The sequence below is a fragment of the Diadema antillarum genome, unplaced genomic scaffold (assembly GCF_040938485.1).
Source record: "Diadema antillarum isolate AM-2024a unplaced genomic scaffold, OU_Dant_1.0 seq00000392_RagTag, whole genome shotgun sequence".
In the NCBI taxonomy this organism is placed as follows: domain Eukaryota; kingdom Metazoa; phylum Echinodermata; class Echinoidea; order Diadematoida; family Diadematidae; genus Diadema; species Diadema antillarum.
The window spans coordinates 1,834,076-1,859,810 of NW_027271387.1; the positions used below are offsets into that span (position 1 = coordinate 1,834,076).

A 25,735-nucleotide genomic window follows, 5' to 3' on the forward strand; every position below is an offset into this window, starting at 1 on the left:
ATATAGAACTTGTATTGATATGATCACCATAGCGAAGATGTTTACAACCATTGACAACCTTTATAAAGAATCATCCATTTGCAATTCAGCATATTCTATGTGGTTAAGTTTAGCAGTCACAATTTCGTAATTTGTTTGTAAAGGAGTATATTTATGCAAATTTTGCACTTATTTCCATCTGTCAGATGAGATGTTTATGATCTATTTCTCCCTAATCACTGGTCATTGTAACTCTATGACAAATCACTTCACAAAATTTACGGGTCATCGATTAAAGAGGTAGGGTCCACATTACTACCAATGTGCCACACCTCTTGTGGTTTGGTCCTAACAGGACCGGCCCTCCTATGCTTCCTCCTTGCACCCCTCAGAAGGCCTGCTTGTACTTGGTGTTGTACTCATACATGTTCATCGACTGCCTCTGGGGGGCATTTCTGCTGGGCCCACCGGGGTAGCTTGGCCCACCATGGTAGCTTGGCCCACCATGGTAGCTTGGCCCGCGGGGCGGGCCGTCGTAGTAGGCCGAGCCCTGCGGGTAGTACTGAGGACTCTCGATCGGTGGAAGGTTTGGTTGCATGTTCTTCGGGTAGCCTGGTGGGGAAGGATATGATCGACAGAAAGTCAATATAAGCATATGCCTCAATACCTCCACATTCCTCTGTGCTGTGAGAAATGAAGTCCATTCTTCAGGGGAAGAAATCACATTTCAGACAATCCAGAAAATGAAAAAGTTTTTCTGCAAGTTGGAGGAAAAAAAAGATACAAATTTGATGTGTCATGTGGGCTGATGTCCTTGATGTTACAAAACTTAATTTCCAGTTCTCCAGTGATCCATGAAAAGATGAGAAATAAGAGGAGAGCAGGTAATGTACATCAGAATTGAATATAGGCCCTAGATACAGACCAAAGCAAATCAATAGATCGCTACATAGTTCCAATAATAATACATGTATAGAAATCATATGTATGTGTGATGCAACAAGTCACCGTCAAAAAAAAGAAGAAAAAAAACCCTGACCATCATAAAAAGGATAATACATGTAAATACATTTTGAATACATATGTGGTCTTCTCTGGAAGAATATACATGGAATCTCTGGAAGAATATACATGGAATCCCTTAGCATGGAGTCTTCATACCTCTCATCACCATGGATATTCAAGGGGCATCAAGGAGCATGGTGGGATGACGCCTACCCTGCTGGATGATGCTGGCTGGAGACGAGTGGTCTCAGATGATGTTGGCATTTGCATGAGAATGGCTGCGCTTGTTGCCATGGCAACATTGGGCATGCATCGCAGAGCATATGGACAAAGGAGGTACATGTACAATGATCTCGCAGGGACAGAGTGGGAGGATGTGGTTGATGAATGCAATGGAAGCTGGGTCAACTTGGAGGGGGAGGAAGGGAAGGGGTGATGGGGGTGGGGGGGGGGGGGGGGCGGAGATCAAGGAGAGTAAAGATGATGGATGTAAGAATGGAAATAAGACAGGATGGGTGAAGGAATAAAATGAGAAAAGATGATACCAGGACAGGAAAAAAAGAGCATCTTTGACAAGCATATAAAAAAATAGTGAATAGGTAGGTAAAAAGGTTAAAAAATAGAAAAAAATGCAGGTAAATAGGTTGATAAATAGATGAATAGATACAGGTATAGGCAGATAAATAAATCAATAAATAGGTAAATGGGTAGATAGATAAATGAATAAATGGGTTGATAGGTAAATAGATAAATGAATAAACAGATTAATGGGTAGAGAAGTAAATGAATACACAGGTCAATGGGTAGATAGATGAATTGATAAAAAGGTAAACAGGTAGATGAGTAAATAAATAAATAAATAAATAAATAGATACATACATAAATAAATAAACAAATATATAAATAAATGAATAAATATATAAATAAATAAATAAATAAATAAATAAATAAATAAATAAATAAATAAATAAATAAATAAGCTATCAAATACACATATGTGGAACTAATAAGGATGGAAGACATAACCAAGGAGTAGAGGTGGGAGACAAGAAAGGGAAATTTTGAATTGTATCCATTATTACAAAGATTAAAGATATCTGTGGAATAGTAAAAGATGAGCCTAACGGAATGGGATGGCTTGGTAATGAAGGCTAAGCTACATAGACAGGTAAACGGATGTAGAAGTTACGAGATTAAGGAGTTTTAGACCCTGTTTTAGTGGCTAAAAAGACACAGGTGGAATATGCTTCACTGGAGGTAGTTAAACTATTTTCCTCTTTGAAAGCTAGATTTATAGCTCTAACACTGGGACTACATGGAATATTAAGTATATTGAACACTTTTTCTTTGAGTGCACACATTGTCCAATTTATAATATTAGGAGGAAGGAGAAATTCAGTCAATATACACATAATTGGCTATAAGTTGAATTCACATTCAAAAAGCAATGTGGTCAATGCAAAACAATAAACACTGAAACGACAAAGTAGAATTCATGTCTTTTACTCAGATATACTATTACCATAATAAAAAATAAAAAGAAACAAATATTGAGAACAAACATGGCTGACTTCAAGAACTTACAATTTGTTGCAGCCTGCATATAATATAGGTCAGTTCATGACTGGTTGTGTCATTTTTATTTCTTTGTATTTCCTAAATACTGATTAGACTTTGTTTCAAAATAAATACCAGTGCAAGCATGTGACATGTCACATTAATATTCAGCCTTGAACAATTCAAACTTTAATGAAATATTTTGGCCAGTTTGACTTTCAAACAAAGTATAATTACAAATAGAGTTGTAGGATAATTCATCCAATATTGAACTTGGAATCTATAGTACAGTGTCAGACAATGAGTGACTCTGAAATTGTTTGAATGTCCATGTAAAGCAGAACAATAATTCAACTAAGGAAAAACTATTCAATTTTACTCTTTGGTTCCGGTAAGAATTTTGTTGAATCTTTGGCATGTTCCATGAGAGTCCTCTCTTCACTTCCCAGTTTAGTATAGAGTGAGTTAATCATCTGGAAGATTAAGACGAGGTGGTGGTATGGGTCTAGGCCTTGGTATACGGTATGGGCTAGAGGGAGAAAGGGGAGGGGAGGATGATAATGGTGGTGGGGGTGATGGTGGATTGGGAGGAGGTGATGGCAATGGTGGGGACTGGGGGAATGTCGGGATGGGGGGTTCTGGGGGATCGGTGGGCGGGGGAGGTATGATGTGAATGGGCAGGGTGGGGGAGGACACCGCGGCTGATTGCCGGACCAGGCGGCGGGGCGGGTAGTAGGACTGGGGCGGGGAGAGGAGGTGGTTGGGGAGGGAGTAGATGGGGATTATCGGAGGAGCAGAGCCTGTTGGTGGAGGGGGTGGGGGAGACGGAGGCTCTGGGTAGAATCCAGTAGAGGAGGTACGAGCGAGGGCTGTGCATAGGAGGGAAGGAGGAGGCGGGGGAAGATGAGAAAAGGGATCGGATGGCATCCTGTACAGTGGGCTCAGTCTTCCGCCGGCTGAAAAGACTATATGAATTAAAAATGCAAATGAATGGAAGCAGCATGGTTAATGAAATATTTCTACAATTCTTGCTCTATGCACAGTGACAACCACATATGTAAGCTGCAATTTGAAATAGCGTAAGAAAAGTTGATAGCTCTCTAGGCGAACAAGTGATAAAAAACATCTATTTCTCTCTCACTCTCTCTGAACTCTAAAATGATGGTTTACATGATGATGAATTTCATCTATAGAAGTTTCTGTTAAGTCTTTATCATGGCTTCTATAATTCATAAGAAATATATCCACTGTAAAATTTCTTTCTCTATTCATTATCATCCAAGATATGACATCTTTTGACATGTCAACTTTATATATAGACAAGGAAACTGTTTGAAGACAGTATATATATACAAACACTATCAAATTCTCGGCCAAAAGTATTTAAAATAAACATCTGACCTATATCTACATCTTTAATGGCACTTTAAGGCATGTGCTGTCTTCACTGGGGAACTGTAATTCAAGGACACTCATCTACATAATAAAGGAAACGATAGGAATTTGCATTGATAATCATGCAGAACAAAACTACGCCAGTTCTCTTGAAGTAGATATTTGTTTCCCCAAATTAATCACGCAATCTTATCAAATTGCAACTAAGCACAACTTAAATACTTCCAAAGTAGTTGTGACACTGCTTTTACTTCAAATTCAATGTTGTGCACCTTTCTCATGCTTCTTTCATCAGAGTAGTAGTGAAATGAGTCAACAGTTTCAAATAACTTTGTACTTCTCTGACAAATCTCTCCCTCCTTGACCCATAATGACCTCAAAGAAAAATCTGTCATTGTCTCTGCATTGTTTAAAAAAAAAAGAAGTAGATTGTCTTTCTCATGATGAAACAAAATCCCCAATCTAAAACAAATATGCTGATATGCAACACATTTGGAGCTCAATGCACTTGCTTTAATCGATCGAGTCTGGGGATTTTCGGACCACTGCATTTGGCCAAGGGGGGGGGGGGGGGTGTTTGGCTCACCATCATCGAAGGACGACTCCCTACTACCGTGGGTCATGGCTGACTCGGGGCTCAAATGATCCTCATCTATGATAGAGGCATGTATGTGGGTGGAATCACAGGTGGACGGTGATGATGACAGTGATGATCATGATGATGATGAAGATGATGATGGATATTACCAATGCTGGCGTGAAATAATTAGATGCTAAGAACTAAACAGCACAAGCTATGGTCGAATGCTGGCTAGCCTGCTATGGCATGCACATCTAACTGAAAAGCTTATAGATTTTCTTGTAGATGACTCAAACATGCAAATGATGAAAAAAAAAATGTACACGGAGAGCAGCCCTTACATGAAATGAAAGTTTTGTCGAATGAATTGTCTCCATAACTGCTACTTTCCACGCATGTATCCTGCATTATCACCAGTTTAACTTTTTGTCACAATTGATTTTTCCTAACAAAATAGCTGGTTGCTTCACTAGCAAAACTCAAATATGTCTTGAACACAACCAACTATCACACAGAAGAAAAGACACTTTCAAATACTGTCAACAGCAAGGAGTTTCGAAAAGACCAAAAAAAAAAAAATGTTTTCATCATAACACACACATTTGACGTTCAACAGATCACTAACTACAAAAATATAAGCATAGACCATTTAAGTCCAGTCTTAGAGTAAAACACAACATTTGATCAACATCAATGAGACTGGCACACAACCTGATAAATAATATGTAGATTTATGCCAAAGAACTGCCCCTCCCATCCCCCCCCCCCTCAATAAAAAAGAAGAAGAAGAAGGAAAAGAAATGCCACACAATATAAAATGTAAATCAAAGTAATTTCATTCATAGCTCATATTCAGCTCCCTTCTCCAATGACATTTTCATATACATAAAAAAAAATGTACCACTGCCCATATCACCAGATTATACTATGCAGAATAGAATACTTTTATATTTTCAAAGGGGTTTGATAGACCAGAATGAAGAAGTTCTATTTATTCATTTATATACCATTTATTCGTTTAATAAGAAATGTAGTTATCTATCAATTTATTTATTTATCTATTATCTATCTATCTATCTATCTATCTATCTATCTATCTATCTATCTATCTATCTATCTATTCATGACTCATTCATTCATTTAAAAATTTGTTCAGTCATTCTCTTTTGTTTTTACATTTATTCTACTGTGTATTCATAAATCCATTTATGCATTCACTGATCAAGCTGATGCAATTGAAATAGTTGGATCATTACAGTGCAGAGAAAGAATCATACTCAACCCCAATAACAAAATGCATAAGGAAATTTTTTTAAAACAAAGTATTGATGTTTTAATCAAAGTACTTCCGGAAGAACATTTTTTTTTCTATTGGTGCTAAATTACGAAAGAATACTCACAGGCAATAATCAGAATATTTCAGACATGTGCCACTTATATTGTTACAACAGACATCTTCAGTCTTCATCTTATGAAGAATTTTGAAATCATAAACAAAAGAGATGGCTAACAAATGAAAAAAGAAAATGGGTTGAGGGAGCGTAATGAAGTAAATCTCACAGCTCACAACATGTCATGCACACTATTGTTAGAGCTAGGATTCTAAACTTCCAGTCGCATTCTTCAGGTTAAAAACTTATTCCTTTTTCATGGAAGCCTAATGTACTTTGGTTCTGAATATTTCGAGAGAATTTGTAAAGTCTTTTTAAGCACCAGAGTTAAATGACTACACAAAACAAAACAAATCATGAGGTAATGATAATAATCTCACAGTCATTCAGAAAGACAGGCCAAAAACAAAGTCAAAATGAAAAGAAAACATTAACATCCAAACACACCAAAATTCGTTGTTGATGACTCTTGAATAAATGTTTGAATATTATTATTAATCACTGAACTCAAGGCATGTACATGATGAACAATGTTAGTATCACATGATAATGCATCCTGTTATTACCTATTCATTATGTTAAAGCAATTGTATAGTTTTTGTTGAGATGGGGTTTCAGGTTTCCAACTTTTTTTTTAGATAATGAGAAACCTCTTATAAAATATGAAAGAGCATATCATTCTATGAGGAATTCAAAGTTTATTGGATGAATATTGCTTTTGAAATGGCTGAAATAACCAGTAACAAAGAGTTCCTAATTAAAGGTGGGACCCACCTTTTATTAGGACTACTTTGTTTTATTTGTTTGTTTGAGGGTTTGTTTTTTGGGGGGTCTGTCAGCCATTTTAAAACTGATCTTAATCAAATGAACGTTGAATTCCTTGTAGAATTGCGTGCTCTTTAATAATTCATAAGTGGTTCTCATCATCATGCAAAAAGTTCAAATCTGAATCCCCCATCTCAGCCAAAACTTGTATGTTCCCTTGAAGATAGTAGTTCATTAGTAGGTCAGAGACAGAATATTGATATGGGTGCAGGATTATAAAATAAATATGTCTTGTATTCTAAATTGCTCAGAAAAAAAAAATGCAGGGCTGATCCATTAGAATTCACACAAAATGATTCAGACTGGGCTGGTTTATGGATTTTGTTTTTTCTTCTTCATACTATTTCAATACCATTAATAGAAAGTAATAAATAAACCTTGCAATCATATCTTCTTCTTCAATTTCACCGCCCACAGATTTTCACTTTGACTTGGAAAAATAGATTGTTTGCAATCATAAGCACCAGCATTGTTTGGGTATCAGGAATTCACCCTGTCCTCTTCAATTGACATCATGAACCCTCCATCTGCCTCAAATCTTGTCATTAATTTATCTTTATTCAAACTTTATTTAAACTTTTATCATACCATAATAAACAGAATATTGCAAGGTTAAATGAAAAAGCATTTCATAAAAGAATATATAATCAGCACACAAAAAAAAGCTATCGTCACTAAAAATCCTGCACCCCTTTTCAAAAGAAATGTTGACATTTTCACACCAAAAAAATATATTCAGGTCATAGGTCCACCAAAAGAATTCAATGTTGTGTACCAAATGCCTGCTGTCTGCCCCAAAGCCACCCACGGTCAATACTGGACTGTTGTCTGACCATGGCTGGACATGTCCCAATATTTTTTTTTTGTGGCCAGCATTAATATAACAAAGAAAAAGCAAACAAACAAATCAACATAAATGGAATGACAAGTCAAATTATTTCCTTTGATACAGATTACAAGATGTGCGTTCACGGAAGAGAAAATGAAAAAGACAAAGATTGAGAGAGAGAGAGAGAGAGAGAGAGAGAGAGAGAATATGAGAAGAATAAAAGGAAGAGGAACATTGAAAAAGAATAATCAGGGATGCGGAAATAATGACGGGGGATAATAAAACACTTGAGCCAATGAAAGATATGACGTGCATTCCCTTTGTGTCAAAGAAAAGTGACATGAATCATAAATATAGGATCCTACTCCAAACACCAAGAAAACAGTGTGTAATCCTGATGCATTAAATGAGAGACTCGGGTATTGAGCACTCTCCTTCTGCCATTTTTCCTTAGAATGAAAGAAAACCTCCCTGAAATGACAGAAACCTCCCCACATATGGATGACAGTTTTCATCATTTTGTCATATAAAGTGTTCTTGAGAGCTGGAAAAAAATTGGCTCTCCATCTGTAAAAATATAAAATGCTTGCTAGGAATCAGAAGGGTTTTATCACATTTTTTTTTTTTTTTGGTATCACATACTCACGCAATCTCCTCTACATTATGGTGGCAATTTTAAAGCACTTTCATTTTCAGCAACAAGGCCACTTCTTGACCCTATATTTGGAACATTGCTTATAGATTTACCCACTTTTTATTTGTTTCAATATGAACTTCTGATTTCTTTCAATATAAACTTTTTATTTCATGAAAATTCATTGTTTCTATTTTATTTACACTCAAATCGTGGAATGCGTAAGCATCTTTCTGGTTCTCAGCTGATGAAATGCGGGTGTGAAACAAACAAAAATATAGATTTTCATACATGACAATATGAAAAAGGAAAACGCATTGACACCATGCTGATTTACATGAGCACTTCTCTCTTCATCAGCCATGCCATGCGAGCTCTCTGAATTGGCAACATTCTGCTCAGAACTTGAGACTTACACCAAGGTCCGAGATCCTCACAAGACGGTTGCCGGCTGGCATGTTGCATGGCGGCAGCCATGTTGGCTGCGTTGGTAAATTGAAGCCACTCCCCTATATAGTGAGTGTTTGGTGGTTCAAAGGACGGGTTGTGGGGGGGGGGGGGGGGGAGTGGTGAGGTGAGGTGTGAATGGATGATGGCATGACACCACGAGCAAGTTTAGGATGGGATTGGTAGTAAGGGTGTGGTAGGAATGAAGTTTGAGAGCAGACATGACTTAATCAAAATACATGGCATTGTAAATGGATGTATATAAAACAAATGGCTCATGTTTTTGTGCACACACTGCTAGATAACATATAATAGCATCAGCTAGATATACAATGGCTATTATTGCAAAATAGTGGATTAGCAGTGATGTGAAAGTGAAGCAAATGACAAAGACTGATATGAAATTTCTGCAATAAAACACCAAGTCATCAGGATACATGTATAGGCCTAGGATATCCTCCCAGTGATTGTTACGTAGATCCCTAAAAACTGAGAATTGAGGGAGAAAAAAAGGTTGAACATGACAGAAGCTTTGTGACAGGACATAACACGAGGAAGAAAATAGACAGGAGAGAGGCACACGGATTTTGTTGTAAGAGAATATAGCAAGAACTTGATGTTATGAGCTTAGCTAAGGATGCAGCATGAATAGTGCGCCTTTAGTGATGGTCACATCTTCTAGTATTACCCTAAAACAGACAGAATTAAAACTACTCTCGAAACTACATTCTTAGGCATACGGGAGGACACGTCACTGCTATCCCCATTAAAGAGTGTGATACAAACATGCATCTAAAGGACTTTACAGGGGCTAATGATAAAAATACAACTTGAACATAACTACTGACCAGTGGTTGCTGGTGAAATATCACAATTTGAAAACTGCAAGTTTCTGGACATATTCCCTTATAATTTGCTCTCAATAACATTGAAGAATATTGCTTTTCATACAAAATCTCCAGGTTGACATTATGACTGTTCACTAATATCAGTCAAAATTATAATTTCTCAGTATAAATCACCAAAGCAATGTCTGCACAACCTTAAACATTTCATTCTCTCTTTTGACACAAACTTACGGAGATTAGAAAGCTGATCATTAAACTGGATGATAATTGACACACTACACACTGGGGTTATCAAATCATAACTTGAGTGGGGCACAAAACAATAATGGTGGGTGGAGGTTAGTAAACATTTGGTGGTGGGGGGGCTGGCATACCCTCCTCGAAGGATCGCTGGTACTGCTGCTGCTGTCTGCCAAATGTCTCCAAGAGAAAACCGTTGCTTCCCGTCGCAGTCGCAGCGCCGGACGAGCTGGCCCCGGCATTGACTGCTTGTTGGTAGGGGGAAAAAGATTCCACCTTTGCCAAATCATTCACCGAACTTTATGATCACATGTCACACTGATATTGTTGTTGCTGTTTTCTACACAGAATTGATTCATCAGGATGCACTGGTTTTCTACATTTGTACCAGTTGTATGAACCATTTTTTTCTTCTTTTCTTTTCTTCTTTTTTTTTTTTTTTGCTGGCTGTTGCTGATACACATCAGTAATCATGTTTTTTTGTTTCCTTTTTTTTTTTAAATCTACCAAATAAAAGATGACCTGAGAATTCCAGTGTCTTTTTATTACCAGAGTGTGAATACTGTGTTTCCCATAATTTGCTGATATGCTTGCTGTAAGCATGCCAACAATATTGAATATATGTTAATGTTATTGTTTGTTGCTGTTGTTGCAAAAAAACATAATAATGAAGAGTTTTGGTTTATCAGCCAGCACAAACTCATCATTTGTTTGTTTGTTTTTTGCTAAAAAAATTGAGTTTATATTTATCAGCAAGTACAAGTGTCTCTCACAACTTCATGAAATGATATACTCTATCTATACTAAATTGTTTTTTATAGAACAGAAGAAACACACCACACCAATATATCAAACATCAAACAACTTTCACAAAATGTACTTGATGTTAGTGTTTCCTCATTTTTTTTCTACTTTAGGTCTTTTGTTTTTTTCAGAGATGTAAACTATTGGTAGTAATCATCATCACTTAGTACATCAAAAAAAAAAATCAAATACCATCACACCTTCTTAATAATATTCCAGGATTTGACGTTAAGGGGAATATTTGTGGCCTCTTTTGCCTACGATACTCCAGACTGCAAAATGTGCTTATATGTACAGTTTTCATCAATCATAATTTGAGAAAAATACATCACACTTTTGACATATCATAAACAAGACTGGCTTCAAAAAAGTCACTTTCAATCTCTTTTGTTTTTGTTTGTTTGTTTGTTTGTTTGTTGGTCTCTTCTGGTTACCTGTAGTTTCCCTGTAGCATGTCTGGAGGCATTTTGTCAAGTGTTTTGTCAGTGATTTCGATTGACAAATTTGCTCTTAACCAATCAGATGCAAGGATTTCAGTAGCTTAAAACAGTTGTCAGTGACTGACAAGTTTTATGAAATGCTGACAAGTTTTATAAAATGCTGCCCAGAAGTTTACGTATTGGTTATGAAACAACAAGGGTCTATACCTCATGTAATAAAGGCAATTGACAAAGCACTTTTAGAGTCTGAATATTTCCTTTCCCCTTTTATATTCTATCACAGCTGGAAAATGGGACACACGTACCATACTCATTGTACTCACATAGCACATAACTACACAATTCCAAAATCACTGTCACACATAATACACTGGTCCAAACACATCACATCACATCACGAACATACCAACACCATAATCTTTTGTGCAGTTATTTTACGTGTATCAAGTATATATTGCCAGTGAATATCAGTGGTATGACGAGTGACTGAAATATTTTCCTTGTCAAAAAATGTTACCAAAGCACAGTTAATGCCTTTCTACCACTTAACCAAAGCTCCATTGGGATTTTTTGTATTGTAAGTCACCAAAGAATCCAGATAAAGTCACAACAGTGAAACAAAATTTGTACAAAATTTGTGTCTTGTATATGTCTGGTAGTGTACCATTAGCAAATTTCAAATCCTCTGTATAATAATATACAATTCAATTCAGTGGGACCACATATCTTCAATGAAGGAGAATTTGCATAACATTTCTATGCACAAAATCTATGGAGTAATTTTCAACTTCAGCTTGATAATTTGCCAGCAAGTTGTGAGATAAATCAACCTGATTGTGTTAATATGTCTACCTGTACTCAAGAGAATGGTATCATTGATTTACATAACCATCATTCAAAACATCAACTGATTTACTATCTATGATGAAATTCTATGCAAATTTGCCATAAAAAAAAAAAACATTCAAGGCTACAAACATTTGAAACATAATCATTTGATCAGCAATCAATTAGGTCTTTTTATTACAATGCAAACAAGCTCTTTCTCCAGTGACACTTCAAAAAAAAAAAAAAAAAGACTAGCACACATCCAGTATAAACAGACTTTGTGCACTTGTTAGAAGGTGGGTATCCTCTTTTTTTCTTCTTTTTTTTTTTTGGGGGGGGGGAGGGGGGATAAAGGGAGGTGAAATTATTTGTTAGTCTGTTAGTATTTCTTCACTGTTGCTTTGGTACATCAGGAAAGGGAGTGAACTTGGTAAAAATAATGTCAGAACACTAATAACTTACAAATACATTATATTCATTTTCTTGTTGTCTTTTGTTTTTAGTTCTCTTTTGTTTGTTTTTGCTTTATTTTGTTTTGTTTTGTTTTGTTTTTTTGCTGTTGCAAACAGACATTAGTAAATCTAAACTGACACAAACGTGTCAAACTATACTGGGTTTAATTTCCGTGCCTTGATGAAAGGCCAATGTAAATCATCTATTAAAACTATACTTGCCAAAATTTTGATGAAAATACAGAAATTCTTTAGTAGCTTATATTTGGAAAAGTCACCTATGGCCAGGTGATATCAACTATCCACCAACAGGAGATAAAATATTCAGTGTGTTAGATCAACGGGTATCACGTATATCACTGATTACTGAAACGACGCCACAATACCACATATCACACGAGGGCGCAATTTCCTACCATTGTCCAAGGAATGCTCCTGATCTCTCAGCATGTTCTTGAAAACGGCCAATTTATTTCTCGCTACTTTAGTGCTTCCTGCATTCCGTGTGTTGCGCAGAGTTGTAATTAGTGTACACAAGGCAGACACAAAACAAAAGAGAGGCCATACAAAAACAAACAAACAAACACGCACACACACACAAGAGAGATAGGACATTATAAGGTTGCATACGAAGACAACAGGAAGTGGGTGAAAACGTATGAGAAGAAAGAGTTGTACAACACAAAGGGAGAAAGAAAGAGGAATGCTCAAATGTGAAAAAATTTTGGTAAGAAAAATCAGCATGAAGGAAGTAGAACATATAGTTAGGAGAAAGGAAAAAGTAACAAGACAGTTCAAAGGGCAAGAACAATGAGCATCAACAGTAGGAAGCAGATATGTTAGGTAACGAATACATTTTTGATACATCAGAAAAGAGGACAATAAACAGAGTTTACATTTGGAGAAACAGGGTGTTAGCCACAGAGGACAAAACATGTTTTCAGGGAAATGAAAAGCAGAAAACGGAGGAAATAAATCATTAAAAGTGCACGTGGAAAAAGAGCTCTTGCATTCATACTACTTGTTCAACTCTAAAGACAAAATTTTCATGTAAATATGTTTCCCCCTTTAAAATTTCACATTAAATACTCTCTTTTGTCGTGTTGGGTAACATGTTTCCTTGTGTATAACTTGATTCAGAATCAACAAACACTGTCATTCACATTCAAGCTGCACACCGCCTTGAAATGTCTGATGAAACATTGACAAGACTGCCACTAGCCGTGTTCTCCTTTTGTGAAAAAAGACATAGCACTTTTATTCTGTGTAGTAAAATAATCCCCAGATTCATATCAAAGCAGTATAACTCCTCGTGCATAAATTACAATACTAAGATGCACCATTAACTGTTGTGCTTGATCATTCGATGCAGAGGTGCAAATATTATATATATCAAGTTGCACAACAATTTCATTTAAAAAAAAACAAATCAGAGAAATCATGACAACAATTCTTTGTTTTTAAATCAAATCATACAAGAAGAAGAGACGTTAGGGGCAAGACACTTTGTCAATAAAACTTGAAGAATAGCTCGAGTAGCAGCAAACATGGTTAGATTTAAATGAAGAGACAAACAGAACCCTGGCTTTAAACTTACACTGCACATAGCAAGACATACACTCTTTTGTTAACACCACGATATTATCTATGTTCACATTGTAAGTTTCCAGGTTTAAATGTCAATGGAACTCTTTCACCTCTACGCATAAAAGTAATATTTCTCCGAGGTTCATCCATATCTGACATAAAACTACATGACAGCACTGCCTCTAACAAGACTGTGATAACTGTATGACATTTCTTCCACATGCTATGTAGTCACAAATAGCAAAGAATCTTACTATAACTTGTATAATTTACATCCAGCAGTGGGAACAGGCACTATCTGCTGACAACAGGAGGTTTCTTTGTATAAATCTAAGCTGTTGTTTGTGCTTGTTCCTGGGTTTGGTTTCTATTTCTTATTCTTTATATTTCTTTTTCATAACACATATGATGTCAACAAGGTAATAAGATGTAGAGAGGTTGTTTGCAATGTTTAATCGCTTCATAGCTATCTAGCTACAGATTACTATCCCTTTCCAATCCACACATTACTTCACATCTACCTAGATGGATGCTGCATCTATGCAAATCATTCCGTTGTCACGGCAACTGCAGAGCACAGACTGAAAGAAGGCATCAACCTATGCTGTCCTTAATTCCATACCCTCTGCTTTCACCTCACTATGCACGATGACTGTGTATACAGTCCCACCTATAAACAATCATGTCAGTTAAAGTTTTAAGGATCCACCATAATTGTCACCATCTAGACAATGCAAGATTTATTAAGTTATTCAACATAGTATGCATAATTCTGCTTTTACTTCTCTACCTTCAATCACCCATGGCCTTCTTGAGTATTGAACAGGAATACATTTCCCAAATCAATGCAAATCGATTCCATTAAAAAGAAGGCATGTGGAACATACTGCACATGGATACAAATGTTCAAAAGCTGTTCGAGTACTTTTCATTTCCAATTTTACAATTAGACTGATTTCAAACCAAACTTACAAAATTGAAACACAAGTTTCCTGAAGGAATAAGTATTTGTGTAGCGGTCTTGCGTAGCAGTATTTATGAAAGTGGTAAAAAACATTTTTCTCATTTTCTTCTCTGCTACATGACAAACAACAGACAGTACATTTTTTCTAAACTCTCCTTTCTTCTTGAAGGCTGTCTTCATCGGATGTATTGTCGATACAGTTTTGATTAAATCTATCAAAAATTCGCCAATTTTGAAAAAAATTACCTGTGTCAGTGCACACTGTAAGCTGAACATATAACACATTAAGATTGATTTGCTTATATTCACAGAGATGATAAATATTGAAGATCTGGAATCTGCATACATAAATTTTAAAAAGAATTCACATTCTGATTTGACATTTAATGCCTCAAAGATGCAATCACGTTGCTGTACAATAATTGCGCGATTGCAATCACTCGTAGAGGTGCCTGTGTACTGACCACGTAAGATAATTTGTCTCTGACAACGTTCCTCATTAAGACCCTACTGGAGCACCACGAATCATTACTGAGTAATCACACATTCCTCATAAAATTTTGCATTGATTATTCACATTGAGAGGTGGGCTTGATTTCTCTACAAAAGCTGAACACACAAAAATAGATCTGCTTCTGAAGCGGCAACATTAGCGAGAAATTCTAGTGTTGCTTGCTTGTAATTTTTCCAATGATGAAGAGCACGGATATGGTTGATATTAAAAGTAAAAGGAGCACAAAATTAATGTACATTCTTTGGAAAAAACAAAAACATCAATGAGATGCATTCAGAAGTGTATAATTTAATATGTGTGGACGTAATGCCCCTCCATAATGTTAGTAACAATTCTAATACTACTAGCATTTGTATACATAGATGCAGTAAATGTTGCTACATTAGGAAAATCCATAGAAAAAAAAATAGCAAAGGAGTTACAGTGTGGGCATAGTCTCTGGCTATCAAAATGAGTAGACTTGTTGCAAGTCACTTTCTGTCTTTTTTTTTTTTTTTTTTGGTTGAAAGGGTTAGTATGCAAAGCATCTAGCTAAATTACTAGCTTCACTGCATATGACTCCACTCTCTTAAAAGGAATAAATAAAATGTATATAGATATACAAAGTCAGAAGTACTTGTTACCTGAGTGCAGGTATCTATTGATGAATTTAATCCTAAAATGGACAAATTTCAACCTTAAAAATGGAGCTCTGTATTCATGAATAGAAATAGTTGTAAGTTCATCCAAATTGTCACATGAACAAGATGGAGGAAAAATTTGGGATGTGTGAGTATATTTCCTGGTATTTGGGAGGATGTCAAGCAAAGTGGACCCTATCTATTTCTTGAATGGTCAGTAATGCAAACATTAGATATTGAAAAGATGTTTCTGTTTGTGTCTGAATATATTCAAATGGCAATCATATTGATGTCTGGATTCTATGCTTGGTTAGAGATTGGTTATTTACCCCCTCGCAATGAGAGAGAAAAAAAATGGGAAACACGTACTGTATTAAACATGATGTCACACTGCAATTTCAGGGATCAGTTAACCTCAAAACTTCTCTATCACAACAGTCAAAAAAGGGATGAATTTACCTCAACATACAATTAGTCAAAACAGAGAACGCAAGAAGTGACAAGCAGTAAGTTACCCGTTCAATTTTCGTTTCAATACCAAAATCCCTTTCTTACAGTAAGGCCAACAAGCAGCTTGGAAATCAAACAAGATACGAGCAAGAAGAGCTAGCATAGACCACCACACCCCGCCAGACCAAACACAAAATGATCTATTAATTCACGGATAGAAAGCTGTCAGAAGATCAGATATGATAAGATAACTTGGCCAGTTTTGGTCGACATGTCCTCTAGGAGACATACGTCACCATGATTTGCAATTTCTGAGAACCACGTATTTGATGCGAGTGCATTGGACAGAATTCCCGTATACCAACTTCCCAAGTAACATACATTGATTATGCCTTCCTTAAGATAGATGGCTGAAACATGCCGCCAGTTTCTATTAAAACAAAATGAGACCCTATTGCACCAGTATCTGCGAGTCATCCAAACTTCAATGAAATTCCATCTCACGATCAGAAATTGGTGTTGGGGTAGGCCAGGTTCCCATTCTTGAGACTCATTTGCCTCCTAATTTGTTGTTATCTTTCTTTTTACTTCCAGAATGCCTTCAACATATTTTTTGGTATCAGTTTAAGCAAATGAAGATGTCCACTTTTTCACCCCCCCCCCCCCCCCCCCATTTGACATTTCAAAAGATTTCTTGTGCTTCTACATTATATGCTAATAGTAGATATCGTCATAGAAATCATCATATGTTTGGTTGTTTGTCTACTTTCAGTTTTGATATATCATCATCAGATCATCCAGGAGGTTTAATTTAGGCAAGTGTATACAAAATGGGAGGTCTTCTTATTTTTCTCTGATACCAAAAAACCTCCACATCTTTCACTTTCACATCATTATATCATCTTTTACCATCCTTGGAACGAAAGGCAGTCATCCAAATGACTGAATAATGTAACTCATTTTGAATCCTCTCATACCTCACAGTAGTTCTGGCTAAATAGATTTTTACCAGAATTCAACCAGTTTGTTCCAGCTTATCCTTTTGTAATATAAAAATAAGCAGTAAAAAATTGCCAAATTCATGAGAAAAGAAAGATAATTTCTGCTCCAAAATTATGCCAAGGTTTGATTAAAGTTGAAACAGAAATCTTCATATCTTGGATGCACTCTTTATCATGACATATGTCCCTTACGATTTAAAGACAATGGAGATGTAAAAGGCAACAATACTGGATCACTCTTGAGCAAATTGGCCAGATCTTTACACTGTCCATTAAGAAATGTTAAGTAGTGAGTGCCACATACCATTCCTGTAAAACCTGCTTGTGACATTTCCCTTATTTTTACTGAATTAAATATGTCTTTCACATTCTTAATTTAAGCTTTTGGGGATTTTTTTTTTTTTTGAAAGCAAGGTTATCAGCCAAACTTATTGATGGATAAGAAAGCTGGATTCTACAACTATGTATCTCTGAATTCGTTAGATAGCAATGAATGTCGTTAGAGTCAAACTCAGAGCTTGTTAGGGTTAGACTGAATCAAAAGGTAACAAATATGACATTATAAACTGATGTTATTCAATTCCAAGAGATGAAGCAAGAGATGAATGGTTACTTGTCCACTAGAAATTTCTGTCATTGTAATGAATCCAAAAATGTAACTACCCTCTCGGTTAAATAGGAAACAATAAATAGAGGCCTTAAAATGACCTAATCAATCTTATTCATGCCTATGAATATCCAACAATTGCACAGAGCTGCAACTATACTTGTAAAGTTATGAACATTTCTAGGTCCATTACAAATTTAAAATTTGAATGTGATATAAAGAAGTTTTTAAGATTCTTGTCTAAGTACATAATTCCCTAATATGATAACTTGACTTGTAAATTTCAGAATGGAAACAGAGATATTACACAGGATTAATCATTTTTTCGATGTCACTAACAATTCTGATGTGGACACACAATAAGACCCAATGTATTACAAGATGTAAGTTTGATCAGGTGATAATCTAAAAGCATGTCATATTAAAGCATTATTTGGGAACACTCTGAATGAAAGGTGGGTAAAAAGGAACACTTTATGTACAGAGTTGTAAAGAATTAAGATATGACAAAGAAAGGATAGTATAAAACTTTTTGATTTCTCTATCGATTTGATAGATCTTGTCAAAAAAAAAAAAAAAAAAGGAAAATGACCTAAGATGACATTCACACACAAAAACTGGGGAGAAAAGCCTTCAGCAGTGCAAGTGATTCAGAAAGAAATTACCCCGTCTGCGTCAATATACTCTAAAGCTTTTGGGAACTGGCAAAATGAGATGAAAAGAAAAAGAACAAGAACAACACAAATGAAAATGTGGCCATTCACAATCCAATGTCAGAAATATGAAATCAAGAAAAATGGCTTGGCACACATTCAATGGCACTCTTTTATGTCTTTTGCAGGAATGTACGTGAGCAAAAAAATTTCAAACATACCATCTTTTCCCCTGACTGCAACTTGGCAAGAACATTTAGAAACACTTTTATTTTGACAATTAAATATTTTTTTACCTAAAAAAATATGTATAATGGACAAATGGGTAAGATGCAATTATTTTATGCTATCTTGGTTATTCTTATGTTGTAGCACTTTATAATCTTCTACTTTAATATGTAATAACCAAAGGTCTAAAACAAATACAAGTATAATCAAATCACTGTTGAAATTCAATAATTAGAGAACACATGTAAAACACTGTTATTTGAGTTACCACTCTCATATATTCAGGAGTTTCAGGGAAAAAAAAGACCACAAAACGTCACAGATGAGTACACTTTTTTACAAAGACCACATATAGAACATCATATACATATAAATATTTACAAAAGATACATTGTAAAAAAAAAACTTCACCTCTACATATCTACAACAGCAACAATTAGGCAATCACATGTTAAGAGTTGGATGAGAAACTGAGCAGATCACATTGATGAGATCAATGTTGAAGATAATCCCCTCTCACATGTATAGAGAAATATCACATGACTACAGAGAGAAAAAAATATCAGCAACATCCTAATGCCATTATGCTCAACTGACAACAGACAAAGTGTGCAGTATCATGCTATTTATTCCATTATATATTCTCCCCAAGAAGGGCAAAGGGAAACAGTGAGCTAAGCCTTTACTCATCTCCATTTAAGCTTAACTTGTTTGCAATATCCTCAGTCTCAATTTTTTTTTTTTTTTTTTTTTTTTTGGGGGGGGGTTCCCCACCCTGAAAGTGAACAACCTAATCATTTGAGCCATCAACCGTTTTTGGATGGCAATTTCTTGTCTTTCTCAGTAGCCAATAGCCAGCAAGCATATCCAAGTCTGTTATGCAGCTCTAGTCGGTAAGAAAATAAGTAGGACAATTCCAATTTTTCTCTTATCTCACATCAAAGTTTGCTGCTGAGATATACAGGGCAGAAAGCTCTGTCAGCTCGTCAGCAGATGAGCTCAAACATACCAAAATCCTGCAGCACACACCCCCCCCCCCCCCCCCCCCATTTCAATATTCATACTGCACCATCATTCTTTTACATGTGTGTGAATTACGATAGAAAATAAGGAAACAGTTCCATCACATATCACTTATTCATACTGTAGCAAAAAAAAAACAAAAACACACAGCATGACTTCAAAATGGCACTTGCAGAACACGAGTTGAATTCATCATCATTAAAAACAGAATTGTGAATAAAAAAGGTTTAAATATAAATACTCTTACTGTATTTACATTGTGCAATATAGAGTGAGTCAACCATATTTAAAGTAATCATCACTATTGCAGAAGTGCATGTGCATCGCTACATCAATGTAAACATATGCTGCAATTCTCTGCCTACACAAGTGATTATCTGTCTCGTTCACACAAACACTGAAAAAATCTGTACCCCTTTGGAATAGCTGAGTGACTGGACATCACTCGAGTCATCAAATCAAAACAAACATCGATGACAAAAGTGAGGAGACCATTACTACCAGAATAAGAAATCACCTCTCCAGACTTTGGTACCATAGTTACATCTTAAACCTCAAGGCATAGCTAAGTTTCAACCTCCATTTCGCATCTTCTCTTCTTCATGTCACATGACAAGCACTTCTTTGCCTCATTTTTCTGCACTCCGTTAATTTGCTCTTTATGTTCAGTTTAACAGCACACAATAAATTTCATCATCATTACATCTTATTTTCCTCTAGTACAGAGGATATGATATACATTGTAGATGAAACCCTCCCCCCCTCAAAAAAAAAAAAAAAGAGAGCAAATTTGATTTTCCTTGATCCAGCAAGGTATCTCGATTTCCATGAGACAACGGATGGCTGTCATCCTGACCCAGAGATGAGTATAACATGGAGGGGAGTTTACTGAAAAGAAATACAAGTCTACGGCTACGTACTTGACACCTACTGACACTTTGCGGTGTAATATGAATGAGGACACAGCGATGTTTATATGGAAATCTAGCCCGATGGAATTAGGACTACGATTACAATGATCTGTCTAAGGCTGTATGGGCTTGTGACGTTGCTGATTTCCCCGTTTACTTCACGTACATGTTATGCACTTAAGGAATGAACAATGCTTAAAACATGTGAGATGTACACACTTCTTTGCATGAGGTGCTGGATATAATATTTTTGTTTTGGTACGATGCACTCATGAATAATGCGATTGAACACGTCTTTCACGTCACTAAAACACATGGATGGTAACAAAAAAAAAAAAGACAGATGATGAGGCTAGATACATACACACATGGAAGATGTTACATAATCTGCGCCTCTAGCACACACGCACAAGCACACACACAAAATCTACATATATATGTACTTCTTTATGACATCACAAAGCTCTTAAAACTGGGCTACATGTGACTGGAATTCTTTGAAGATGTGAATTTTGAGGAGGGGGGTGGGGGAGAGGGAAAAAAGGGAAATAATGTCTCCTGGACCCTTCAGGGCAGAGGCATTACCCCCCAGGGGAGGAAAAAAAAGAATATGGAAACAGATGATTGAAAAAAACACAAAATTGCCTTCGAGTTGCTGGTTGATCAGAAGTAGTAATCGTGTGGAGGGATATTGAAAGGCTCACCAGGGTTGTAGGCTGGTGGTGGCGCCATAGGCCTCCCAAGGTCATTGTAGGCTAGGATAGGCTCATCTGTGAGATGGTATGAAGCAAAGAACGAAGGATGGAAAGGAAGAATGGAAAAAGAAGAAGAGAAATAAAAAGACACCAAGAAAGAAGAGACAACGGTGAAACCAGGACAGACATTAGATGGATGAAGAGATAGGAAGAAACACATAAAATATAGACAAAAAGACAGAGATAGATAATAATGACTATGATGATAATGATATACATGTATTTATATACCTGTACCTGGTATTACGCTTTCCATGAACATGTTCAAATGTCCTTTACAATGGAATTCTTTAATGAAACATGAGTTTTAGATGTGTTTTGAAGACGTTAAGGGATTGCTGGATGTAAAGAGTTTAGGGTAGTTGATTCCCCAGTTTGGGAGCAGCAGATGAAAATACTTTATCACCAAAAGTATGGCCAGATAAATAAATAGATAGATAGATATATAAATAGATAGATGAATAAATAACATATACCTCATATAAGTACATATAATAATTTGAAAAAATACTGTAATATTTCAATAATGAAAGAAAAGTTCATCCTTGAAGCTTTCTCTAAAAATCATCCATTATCAAGACTATCTTCATGAAGAAATGTTTGATTTTCTTTCAATTTTTATCTTTGCAAATGATCAAGAACCAACACCATGCATCCATGTCAAAACAAGCCGATGGAATTGGTCTGATTTTCATGATGCACATTTTCTGGTCTTTTTCCATTTGTGAGATCCCAACAGAAATGCGAGGCTTTTCCCTGACATCAAAGCAATTGTACAATCAATTACAGTCCGACCTCTGTCACTCGGCCATGTCGGAACTGGCAGCCATTCGGATTAGCTATTTGGCCAGACATGCGAGGAACAATGTTTATGTGCATGACATGTACATGTACCTGCCCACCCTGTGGTAGCTGGGTAGGCAGCGTACACTACAATAGTGGTGTAATCTATACTAACATCTTAAAATCAAGTCTTTTTTTTACGGAAATTGAAACATTTTGATGTTACATTCACAACATATTTCTGTTGGGAATATTAAGCAAATCAGTGAGTTTTGTAGGAGTTTTGAGTCTAAAATCACTTTTTCATTATCGTTCAGATGATAGAGAAGACCGGATAAGAGATGGCCGGATAATCGAGGTCGGACTGTAAATTTATCATGGCACTGTGGAACACGAAAAACAGTGTAGTCCCATACCTTGCACATAGTGCGGGTTTTGCTGAGCCATCATGCTGTGAGGCCTCCCATTGTCTACCAGACGTACATCCTCTGTTCCTGGAGGGAAGAAAGACGTGACAAGTGCAGACAGCAAAGTGAGAAATCTTGCTGGCACGATGACGGACTACGACAGAGTTATCAACTTAATAATTTTCATTATCATTACTACCATCATATCATCATGATCACCTCTATTATCATTATCATGATATCATTTGACAGACTGCCACATAATGCAAGCAGAAACAGTTTGACATAAAAAATGAAAATGCTTTAGATTATAAGCATCATAAAGTGCACATATGCCAATATATAATCTATATCATTGTTATTATAATCTATATCATTGAAAGGACTGGCCTCGACTAGCCTGCACGCTATTGCCAGTTCTTTTTTGCCAAACTATATCTTAACTATTAATTGTTGTGACTTTGTTGACGATGTTTGTTTGTTTGTTTGGTAAATAAATCTCATTTCATCTCTTCTCATATCATTTAACATTGAAGAAGAACCTAGAAATGATATGAAGTAGCTATCTTGAGGTAAATGAGCAGTTACTGCCTATAAACACCAGCCCTGTAAATTGAGGTTAAAGCATTTAATTCAAAAGGGGTGGGAGTAGGGGAGAGGACCCACAAAATGAATGATAGAAATATGAGAGAAATTTTCACCACATATTAATAAGATTAAGTTGTGCATGTTAGTGCCATCCTACCATAAGAACCGCAAGAAGATTAGTTTTCAATAACAGTTGCCAAGACTGCCGCTTTCAGCATTATCAAAGTCTCAGAGTATTATCAAAGTAATACAAACTAATCCTCAGACAGTCCCTTTGCTTTTCACCTTTACACATATATTGTGCATATTAAACCCCTAGGCATGGACAGATACCCAAGAGACACTTCAAAAGTGTTTTGCTTTTCCTATTTTTTTCTTTTGCTTGTTCTTATTAATATTGCAATACTGAAGGTTGAAGCTCGGAAGAATCTACCCTACTTGACAGAAAAAGATAATAAACGAAGAGATATATTGTGCATATTAAACCCCTAGGCATGGACAGATACCCAAGAGACACTTCAAAGTGTTTTTCTTTTCCTATTTTTTTTTCTTTTGCTTGTTCTTATTAATATTGCAATACTGAAGGTTGAAGCTCTGAAGAATCTACCCTACTCGACAGAAAAAGATAATAACAAGGAGATAATGAAGAAACAGACGATGATTTAGCAACTGCAAAATTGCAAAAACAAAAACACAAAAACTGCCAGCAAATATATGCGCAGACAGTTTTCACTAGGAACATATGGAAGGCTGATACACTGTTATTTGACTCTAATTCCAGCTATATATGATGCAAGATTATTTCATTACACATCAGAAATGGAGAATGTGAGAAGGAAATACACAAAAATACAGACAAATGAACAGAATTGACAAAAACTGGTAAAAAAGAATGGCTAGAAAGCAATACCAAAGACACACATACATGTAGAATCTAATGTTTGAACGCATGTATCTGTATGTTTGTGTGTATGCATGTATGTATACACGCATGAGTATATTATACTAACTATGTACGCGTATATACATTTGTCTGTGTATGTGTGTATTTATGTATGAATGAGATGTTTTCTACAAGAAAGAGAACATCATGTTATGAAGAAACTATATATCAGGGCTGATGAGCGTTCATTGTTAAGACACACGTTTGGGATTAATACTGTACAATATAACCCCAAAGCAACCCACTAAGATTATAAAAAGATTTTTAAAAAAGAAATAAACATGACGAAATGCAAAAAAAATAATAATAATAAAAAATTGAAATAATGGGGAAAACGGAGAGAAATTGTATGATTATGAGAGTGATTTCCCAACAATCTCACAACCTACCACTGCTTCTTGGTAATTGGGTAGATGGTAGTTGCTATTATCAGGCGGACCTGTGGTGGGAAATGGGGGTGGGGGAAACATGCAGGAAAGGACATATGAACATGGGGAGATGAAGGAATAGCCAAATAAAACACCAAAAAAAAAAAGGGGGGATGGCAGAGAGGATGAAACATGTTAAACTACAGGAAGACAGAGTCTAGAACCATTCAACCATTTCTAGCAGGATGAAAGAAGTCTTCTTATATTCCAGTAAATCACATTATTCTGTACTTTGAAAAGATGAATATCATGGATGGATGTTGCATCCATATACCTTTAGGCTGGTTAAATACAATATGTGGGACCAAGATATATCATTGCCCAAATAAATTTTGGACTACAAAGATGAATAAATAGCTGTGGAAAACTTGTAGATTATGTAATCCATCTTGGGTGAAACGAGTTTGAAGAGCTAATAATACAATTCAAAGATTACATTTTGTTGTGTGTGTATATTTCTCTGTGCCTAAAATGCTATTATCTGGCAAGTTCTGAAGAAGGTGGCGTTAAATCACATATCAACCAGATTGCATGCAAAACACTGCACTACAGATAGATTCTTCTTGATCAACGAAAGCATTCAAATATTTTCATTTTGATCAAAACCTTTAACATTGTGCGATAGATAATTGGGTGAAACAGTGATTTGTGGGCTTTTATGTGTCATGTTAATGTTATTGCACTGAAAGTGGTGAGTAAATAATCTACATTGGTTTAAAGGTGCATAGTCCCAGTAGTGTAGAGGGCGCTGTTGATGATAATGCCGATCACTGTTAGCATTGATACGAAGATTACCAAAGTTGAGCTGTCATCAAGAGTAAAGTGCATAGGTGTTGCTAAGTTACGTTGCCTTCGTTGTCTTCTCTGCGCATCGCAAAGTCTGTAGTAATGCCAGGGTGTGTGCATAATGTGCTTGTTATTGTGGCATCACAAAAGAAGTTTGCTAGAGCTGTCATCCCCCTCAGCTGAATCATGAGCCGAACTGTGATCGGACCACTGACTACAGTGGATCAGACTTC

At 36.0% G+C, this 25,735-nt stretch overlaps 2 protein-coding genes across 2 annotated transcripts in view; both read right to left on the minus strand.

Moving 5' to 3' along the window:
• Positions 1–25,735, minus strand: part of LOC139731982 (prominin-1-A-like) — a 114,051-nt gene continuing 88,316 nt past the window's right edge. Inside the window, exons 20-22 of the mRNA XM_071642855.1 lie at positions 22,767–22,844; positions 21,517–21,582; positions 1–591 (exon numbers count right to left, since the gene is read on the minus strand). Coding sequence (XP_071498956.1) covers positions 368–591; positions 21,517–21,582; positions 22,767–22,844 — 368 coding nt within the window. The 3' untranslated portion in view covers positions 1–367. The remainder of the gene's footprint in view (positions 592–21,516; positions 21,583–22,766; positions 22,845–25,735) is intronic.
• Positions 3,007–11,000, minus strand: LOC139732003 (uncharacterized). Its single transcript, XM_071642876.1, has 6 exons — positions 10,969–11,000; positions 9,865–10,028; positions 8,608–8,704; positions 7,508–7,560; positions 4,523–4,588; positions 3,007–3,506 (listed from the first exon to the last, which is right to left on the minus strand). The coding sequence occupies exons 1-6, from the start codon at positions 10,998–11,000 to the stop codon at positions 3,007–3,009; spliced, it is 912 nt and encodes a 303-aa protein (XP_071498977.1).